We start from the raw sequence: 9,549 nt of genomic DNA on the forward strand, positions 1-9,549 counted from the left end.
TCTGATTGCTCCTCATTGATGCCTCCTTATTTCATTAATATCTTATTATTGTTTATGCCTTACATACTCAGTACAATATTCGTACTGACGTCCTTTTCTTCGAACGATGTGTTCATGCCCACAGGTAGACAGGGAGGTGACCCAGACTCATAGGAGCTAGGCCTGATTTGAGAGCACTCCATTCTCCGGAGGTGCCATTGATTATTCTTTTGGTATATACTCATTATTGGGCACAACGGGGTCCTGTCCCGTCCATATGTCTAGTACTCTAGTAGAGGCTCGTAGATACGCAGTGTGGGCAGTATGGTCCCATAGTCTTCATATATATGCATGTATATGTATTATTTTGATAGCCGAAGGGCTTATGTTTATAAAAGTAAATATGTTTCAAATGCTAATAGATTTCCATGATTATGAGTATATAGTATGAATGAGAGCAGATAAGTAACAGGATAAGCAGTGTTTGGTGGTTAGCCCCGGATCCCCGTCATGGCCCGTAGCCGGGTCGTGACAATTACAAAGGCCAAACAGCATCCTGCTAAAAGCAATTATCCCATAAGGACAAGTGAAAGTAGTCTTCTCTTGGTTTTCTAGAGTAATATTTGTCTGATTATAGCCGGAATACCCATCTAAGAAGCAATAGTATGACCTTCCCGCTAGCCGATCAAGCATCTGATCAATAAAAGGCATGGGGAAATGGTCCTTGCAAGTTGCAGAAATTTAGCTTCCGATAATTCATACAAACATGCCACCCGGTAGCAGTTCTAGTTGGAATGAACTCGTTCTTAGCATTAGACACCACTGTGAGGCCTCTCTTCTTCGAAACACATTTTACTGAGCTCACCTATTTACTCTCTGTAATAGGATGAACAACTCCAAAGATCTAACCCCTTAATAATCTCTTTCTTGACCACCTCTTGCATGGGTGGATTCAATTTTCTTTGATGTTCAACACTCGGTGTGCTATCCTCCTCGAGCTAAATTTACTGCTCATAAATACCAGAAGGAATACCCCAAATATCAGCAATGGTCCACCCAATCGTATGTCTATACTCTTGCAAAATCTCCAACAACTTCTTTGTTTGCTCATCATTCAACAATGCAGAGACAATCACGAGCAAAGTATTATTCGGACCAAGAAACTCATACCTCAGATGCGAAGGAAGCTGCTTAAGCTCAAGCTTTGGAAGCTCAACAATAGATGGCTTCACTAGAGGAGTCATTCTATTTTCAAGATCAAGATCCAGCTTCTTTGGTTGGTAAGAGTAGGAACCCAACCGCACAAGAGAGTTAACAGTCTCCACATAACCTTCCATATTATCAGCATCAAAGTTCACCAATATGGCTGCTAGAGCCTCACCCAAACATTCTTCTGCCATTTTAAATTCAACGGCCTAGTCTATCGCATCAATGACATTAATAACCGAAATGCTTTCGTAAGCACTCGGTAGTTTCATTCCTTTGCTGGCCTGAAAGGTTACCTCGTCATCATTAACTTAGAATTTGATCTCGTTCTTCTCTGAATCCATAAGAGCCCTTCCCGTGGTAAGGAAAGGTCTTCCCAGAAAAATAGGAATATCTCTATCAACAACACAATCAAGAATCACGAAATCTGCCGATAGAAGCAATTCACCAACTTAAATAAGCACATTATCAACAACCTCAACTGGCTTCTTTATGGATCTATTAGCCATCTGTAGTCGTATGGTAGTGGGCCTAGGCATTCTGAACCCCGATTACTTATGGATAACAAGCATAATTTGGTAATACTAGCCCCGTTATCACATAGAGCACGAGCAAAATCATAGTGGCCAACAAAATATGGAATAGTAAAGGCCCCTGGATCCTCTTTCTTCTGAACCCTGGTTGTCGATATGATACAATGAACACGATGAGTCATACTCACAGTGTCATGCTTAATCGGTCTCCTCTTCGTCAACAGCTCCTTCAAATATTTTGCAAAACCCGACATCTCTTGGAAAGCATCAAGAAATAGGATATTCATTGATAGCTGCTTTAACTGATCATAGAACCTCTGACACTTAGCATCCTTAGTCTTCTTCACCAACCTCTACAGGAAGGGAGGTGTAGATTTAAATAGTTGGGTCAAAGGGCAAAGAGCCTCTTTAACCCTTGCTTTGCTCATGTCCTTACTGTTTTCATGATTTTTTGAACTTTCCGAAGTATCAACAACCTGCTTAACAATAGGAATCTCTGTCTGGACCTCTTCAACAATAGTTGGCACATTAGATTGTGCCTCTGGTTCTTCAAAGAATCGGCTCGAGATTAATCACCTTTTTCTCTGTACTTTGAAGTAGTTTCCCACTCCGAGTGCTGTAGATTAATCACCTTCTTCTTTGTACTTTGAAGTAGTTTCCCACTCCGAGAGCTGTAGATTAATCACCTTCTTCTCTGTACTTTGAAGTAGTTTCCCACTCCGAGTGCTAATAGCAGCACACCTCTCATAAGACTTACCTCCATCACTTCTCGAATTTAAAATAGTGTTACTATGAAGTCCTCCCTTCTATGGAGGGTGTTGTTCTCCGGAAATATCTCTCATCTGCGACTTGAGCTTCTGAATGGAAGCTGTGTGAGATCCCACAGTTTCAGTCAGCCTCTTCAAAGTCTTATCAGCTTTGTCTTGGTTGGCTAGCACCTTCTCAAGCATGCTCTCCAACTTAGAATTTCCTTGCTGATTCGGCTGACCTTTTGGTAGAATATAGGGATTGGAACTCCTATTTCCAAAATTATTGTTGTTGTTGTAGTTCCCCTGGTTCGAGCCACCGTAGTTGCTACTGTAATTACCTTGTCCCTGTTGAGGTCTCCATTCATTCTGAGTCTTATTCTGATAGCCTCCTTGGTAGTTCTGCCTTTGGTAACCCCATTGAGAGTTATTCACATAGTTAGCATCTTCAAACTGCATAGAAGGCCCCTCTTGATATGACCCCTCTTGAACTTGGTACATGCCCTTAGGTATTCCCGGAACTTCTTCAACAACATTCACTTTCTTCACTTCTCTATCATCAAATATCTTTGTCAGCAAAGAAGTATTGGTTGCAAGCTGAGCTGTAGTCTGCTGAGTCTCTTGATTTTGTTTCATAATATTATGGATCATTGGAGCTCCATAGGCTACACTTTCAGTACCACCTGAATGCCATGCTTGATTGTAAGTAGTAAGCTTATCAAGCAACTGAGTGATTCAGGCATATGTCTTATCCATGAAACACCTACCAGCTGCATTATTCTCTACTGCTTGTGTCAATGGATCCAACCCTCTATAGAACTTCACCATCAATATATGGTCTAGAAAACCATGATTTGGAGACTTTTGCAAATACTCCTTGAATCTCTCCCATGCTTCATATAGTTGCTCCTCCAAAAGCTGTTTGAAATCATAAATCTTATCAAGAATTTCAGCTTTCTTGCTCGGCAAAAACCACTTCTTGAGAAAGACAGCAACCAGCTCTTCCCATGTATGAATAGTGTTGTGGGGCAGCTTCTCAAACCAAACTCTTGCTTCACCAGCTAAAGAATATTTGAAAACCCTTAGCTGAATTGCATCATTAGGAACAACATTCTGCATGTGCTGTGTGCACACACCCACAAAATTCTTCAAGTGTTGATGAGGGTCATCATCGGTAGAGTTCTGAAAATATTCCTCAAGTTTGAGCAGTTGGTAGATAGTAGAGACAATCTGGCAGTATGCGGCATTCACCCAAGGTGGAACAATAGCAGATGCATATTCCACCCTGTCTAGCATATCCGCAAAGACATTCTCAACCTCCACCTCTACTGGTGGGTCTTGCACTTGCAAACCCCTATTACCAGCTGCTCCACATCCTCTTCTATTGTTCATGATCCCTGGTTCACACTAAATAGCAAACAAGGTGTGATTGAATAGAAAAAGACTTTAAGTAAAGCACAAACTATTTAGTAAATCCAAAAAGCGTATTCCCCGGCAACGGCGCCAAAATTTGATACGCTCAAATTACACCTATTAAATGGTGTGAAGCGGACGATATCAAATATAGTAACCCAACTAGGTTGGAGTCGAATCCCATAGGGAATAGGGTGTGAAAAGGTGACTAAATTAGTTAAGTACTTTCTTGCGGTCTAATTTCGTATTGCGTTAAGGTTGTAAAGGATTGTTTGTTCACTAACTAAATTGCATTTGATTGCAATAAATGGATTAAAGAAATCAAGGTTGTATCCCCCTTTAGATGAAGTGTATGCTATGGGTATTGGTCTTGATGTACTTCTAATAGATTGTTGTAAGAATGCACTTAACCTCTAATTGAATCCCTAATATTTCCCAATAATAAGGACTATTTCTCTTTATGATTTCCCAAATATAAAAGAGTGGATATGAAGAGCGATTAATATGTACCAAGTAAATTCATCTTATTCCTAAGCGAATTTATTAAATGACGGTTAACGCCCCAGGTTCTTGTTATTTCTCCCTACCAAACCCTAATCACTTTCCCAAGTAAAGTAAAGTCTCTTGCTTAAGTTAATGTTTGCAACCATCAACTAGTAATGAAGAACGAAGAATAAATAATACCCTAACAACCCATTATGCATATATCAAGAATAAAAACCCATTCACATCACACCTATCCTTGGGTTCACAACCTTAGCATGAAATTTAGCTACTCATAATGAAGAACGAACAACAAAATATTAAAGAATTTATAAAGCTTACTTATTGAATAAAGAAGATGATATAAATCGTATTCTGTCTCAAAAGCTTCAAAACAATTAAGTATTCAATGCTCTCCAGTCAAAAGACAAAGTATGACAATGAATAATAAATAAAACCCTATGAGAAACTATTTATAAGGTCTCAAAAACATGAAATTAAAACTGACGAAATTGCCCCTAAAGGCATAAGATACTGTCCATACAATTAAGTATGGACCGTATATCAATATTACAGTCACTGACTCCTTGGCTAGGTCAAGATTTACGGGCCACTTATAAGGACCTTATTTAGAAGTACGGTCTGTATCTTCCTTCCTTCAGTTCTTCTTCACTTCAAATTACGAACAAAGATACGGTACGTATAAAAATTTACGAACTGTAACACTCGTCCGTAGTCATCAACATCCAAAAGTTGGTCTTCAGTATCTTGCCATTCCAATTACGCCCAAGAGTACGTCCTGTACAAATAAGTACGGTCCGTACTTCTCCATCTTTTTGTTCCAGCTTGTGCAATTTCATTGTTTTTGTCCTTCCAACCTCGAATGACTTGAAATACACAAAAACACATCAAAACGACACTGACATGCTTAAAAATTAGTAAAGCTTCTTATCAAAAGGCATCAATTGTGCCATAATTTCACGGCACATCACCAAGGGACGTCAGTACAGAAAGATTGTACCGAGTACGTAAGGCGGACATGAAACATATACAATAAACTGAAGCTGAGTAAGGGAGCAACAGAAGAACAATCTAACATATATGATTAAAGGCCCTGAAACTCTCTATGGAAACACAGGTTAAGTCCTACTGTACTTCTGTCTTTTTGAATCTTTTGATGATAAATTTGGGTCGCTATGTGGAGCGACATTCTGGGATCATTAACTGTAATTATTGAGACCACTGTTTGTCAGATTCTTTCTTTACTTTCTGTAAAACCTGTAAGCCATACTTGGCCAAAGGAATGCAACATATGATATCAATGCGATGCAGTACATATGAAATGCTCGAGGTAGCACCTATGCGTTTCATAGCCCGTCCTTAGGAACTATCTGTATATGTATAGCCCCGACGGCAACTATATATGTATTGGCCCAAAGGAAACTGTGTATGTATAGCCCCAAAGGCCAGCACACATTTATATAGCCTCGAAGGCACGTGTATAACTGAATAGCCCGAAGGCAAAAGTATGAATAGATAGCCCCATAGGCAAGTGCAGAACTGTGCGCCTATACATTTCATAGTCCGTCTATAGGGCATATCATTTTTGAACATGCAATAAACATGATGCAGTGCAACTGACTTCTTACATAACATACATAACGCATACATTATAAGTATTATGGGGATATTTGATTATTAGCTTTCTGAATTACTTAACTTGCAAATTATAAAATTGATCATCTATAGGAATGATTCCCTAACATACTTAGGACATATAAACTATTTACATAACAGAAACCACCCTTCTTACTAGGCTCGAATGATCCTGCATAACCGCTTGGAACTGAACGTTATACTTATTGGAGTACGTGCGGAGAGTAACTGCAAATGGGTGAAAGCTGTCCTTTCTGTATTCTGTAGCATTCATGGTAAGGAACGACAAAAAACTCGACTACATGTCGAGAGATGTAATAAGAACTTACACACTTACGTTCTATGATACTCGTTCGGTACTCGACAAACTCATATTCTAGCTTTCAAATTCATCTCACTCTTGTGGAGGATCCTACTTAACTATAACATCTTGGTCCTCTTTACTTACATTCTAACTTCATTGGCTTACTAGATCCTTACGAAGGATTGTGCTTCTCTGTATTAGCTTGACTCGTCCTAAAGGACGCTCTATGACTTATTAGGGGCAACATGGATTCTGTTAATCTGTTCACCTTACGTTACGCCCTATATCCCATAGCAATTTCTAAAACATTGACCACATAACTTCATTTATCTTAAGCGTCATTCGTCTTCAGCAACGCTCTGTAACCTCTTTCATTATACCTATATACTATCAACATCGCCACACTTAAGGGAAACTCTAATCCCATCATAGCAATTAAGAACTCGATTCTTATGAATAAAACGCTTGAATATAATTGAATCTTGACATATAGCATTTCTTAAAAGGCTTGCAAGACTTACAATCACTGAGGCAACACATTCGTAAGTTCTAGACATTCATGATCCATATAAGAAATAAACAACACACATCGTGCCATAGCGGCGAGTCAAGAAATTGCCTTACATATCTTGATTCAATCTCTAAATGACTACGATGAGTCAAGCCTTCCAATAAACACTCAACCTATTTAAGACGACTAATATCAACAACACAACAGCCCAAACAAGTACTATATCTATACTAACACTATCGTTAAGAAATCAAAGAGCGATGAGCTCCCGAGGCTATATACAATGGTGTACCCCACACCCGACCTCTTTTTAAAAACAAACAAGCTCTACACGAGCTACCAAACCCCCACCCATCTCCATACCATAAGAACACAGCCTGTAATATATTTATACAACTATTACAACATGAACTCATCGCTTCCGGTCACCGTCTCGTGATTTCTACACAATAAACATATCGATATGATCCTTATGATCTTCTAAACGATGTTACAAAGTGATCACATACCTTAACACAAGCTAGAACCACTCTGCCCTACCCCAAGCTTTCAAGAAACAAGAGGCATGTTGTCATCAATGTTTCTTATTTCAAAATAACTTATTCCCAAAGTCAAAGTATGAATTCCCCAAATGAAAGATTGAATTCCTAACTAAAAGTGTTGCTAAATTACGTTGGTTACAAAATAAAAGAGAAAGACATAAAGTTGCTTAGCATATATATATATATATATATATAGACACACACAATGCTACTTTATCATGAAGTAACTTCATCCAAAAAGATATAACAAGTATAAAACTCCTCTGTCCCAACTCCACCTTTAAGTGTGTGTGTGTATATATATATATATATATATATATATATATATATATATATAGTACATTGAAACATGCGGTGGGTGATTAAATCAAGAAAGAGACTTAATCTTCTTATCCAATAATTTAATAATATACTATGACATATATATCTATTATGGGAGCAAGTCCACGTGAACCCACTTGGAAAGGTTAAAGAAAATAATCATTTTATCTTCATCCTAATGTAGAACTATTAAAATATTCAAATACTAATAAATCATGGGCATTTTATAAAATTAATACATACACTAATATTTCATAAAGACATGATGATTATGACATTGGTAAAAAAATTATATTTAATCAAATTCTAATTTTCCCCATATAACCTAAAGAGTATAAATTTTTGTACTATTAATTCTCAAAACGGGAAAAGAAAACCTTTCTTATGGGAAAATAATTTCTATCTTTATAGCAAAGAAAATATCATTTATAAACTTCCTCATATCAAGTGTATAATTTAAAGCATACCCGGAAGTAGTAATAATAGTAACTACCCGAAATCATACTTGTTAAATTTTTTACTAAAAGGTTTTACTTAAAATAAAATACCATATCGAGGCTATATATAACAGTTTTGAAATTCGCCAAACTTATGAGGTCCTACATCTATAACCTGATGCATCCTTAATCCCTTCCAACTCATCTGTTTTTATCACAATGCATCCCAACGTCGAGGTACGAGGTGTTACATCTTTCCCCCATTAGGAACATTCGTCCTCGAATGTAGACCATAACTTTGGGCTCTAGCACATGATTTGCACATCTAAGACACGTCTAATGTAACGATCCGTTTGGTCGTTACAAAGACTTTGACCCATTTACCCTCGTTGACCCTTCCCCGAGTCCTGTTAGTATGATTTTGACCCACGGGAATGGGCGACATGGTTCTCGAGGTACACGGGCGAGTTCTAGTAGGATTTGTGGAATCTAGAGTCTTAAAGTGAAAAATCTTTGATCAATAGTTGAATTTTAGGTAAACGTGCCTGCAATCAAATTTTGACAGTTCCATTAGGTCTGGAATATGATTTATGACTTAGTGGAGTCATTGGTTGATTTCTGAAGGGTTTGGGTGTGATTTGAATCATTGATGGAAAAACTAGTTAAGTTAAAGAGTTAGAGTTGATCATGGTCAATATCAGGTCAAAATGACCCCGTGTAGATGTTTTGAAACTTCCAACAAGTTCTTATGATGATTTTGGACTCGTCCACAAGTTTTGGTAAGATTACAAGAGTTTTGGAAGGATTTGGATTGTGTCGCGCTCGTATTCGATGTTTTCACCATAGTTTCTTTGGCCATAAAGGGTACCATATTGATCAAATGACCTTTGTTTTGTGTTTCAATTAAACCATTAGATCCGTATCGTAATTACGAAGCCATAGCAAAAAGCATCATCGCATTTCGCCTTCGTATGAGGAAGTTATGGTCATTTTAGCGCGGACAGATGTTGTTGTACCGGGTGTGTCCGCTGTAGGGCGACATTGTGTAACGACCCGTATGGCTGTTACCGAGCTTGCCTTAATTTGTATCATAACACCTCCTTTGTCAGTGGTAACGTTAGTTCTACGCGGGGGATTTTTCCGTTGAAGTTGACCCATAGTCGAGTTAGAAAGAAATTAAAAATCAAGTGGGGCCATTAGGCCCAGTTGGTTTCAATGCTTTACTGGAGATACCATATTATCCCATTGTTTACTGAATCATCATTCGATGTCAGTAGCCTTTCTCAAATTTTTATATAATTTTCTTTAATCGTATTCTGACAACAATATACTTAAGGAAACTCTAATATCTTTATTGCAACTTGAATTCAACTTTAGGATTAACACACTCGAATGCTAACTGATTATAGTTATATCTG

At 38.0% G+C, this 9,549-nt stretch overlaps 1 protein-coding gene and 1 non-coding gene across 2 annotated transcripts; one reads left to right on the top strand and one right to left on the bottom strand.

Moving 5' to 3' along the window:
- Positions 1-2,524: 2,524 nt before the first annotated feature.
- Positions 2,525-3,856, bottom strand: LOC132048910 (uncharacterized). The gene is made up of 2 exons (XM_059439591.1): positions 3,232-3,856; positions 2,525-3,147 (listed from the first exon to the last, which is right to left on the bottom strand). Exons 1-2 carry the CDS (start codon positions 3,854-3,856, stop codon positions 2,525-2,527), a joined length of 1,248 nt encoding a protein of 415 aa, XP_059295574.1.
- Positions 3,309-3,414, top strand: LOC132051296 (small nucleolar RNA R71). The gene has a single exon (XR_009413669.1). It is a non-coding gene; the product is annotated as a small nucleolar RNA R71 (small nucleolar RNA).
- Positions 3,857-9,549: the final 5,693 nt, after the last annotated feature.

This window comes from Lycium ferocissimum, chromosome 3 (assembly GCF_029784015.1).
Source record: "Lycium ferocissimum isolate CSIRO_LF1 chromosome 3, AGI_CSIRO_Lferr_CH_V1, whole genome shotgun sequence".
NCBI classification, from domain to species: Eukaryota; Viridiplantae; Streptophyta; class Magnoliopsida; order Solanales; family Solanaceae; genus Lycium; species Lycium ferocissimum.

Coding starts and splice junctions, on each gene's coding strand:
- LOC132048910 (XM_059439591.1), bottom strand. CDS start 3,856: ATGAACAATAGAAGAGGATGTGGAGCAGCTGGTAATAGGGGTTTGCAA. Junction 3,148..3,231: donor AGTAGAGAATAATGCAGCTG/GTAGGTGTTTCA, acceptor CATGGCATTCAG/GTGGTACTGAAAGTGTAGCC.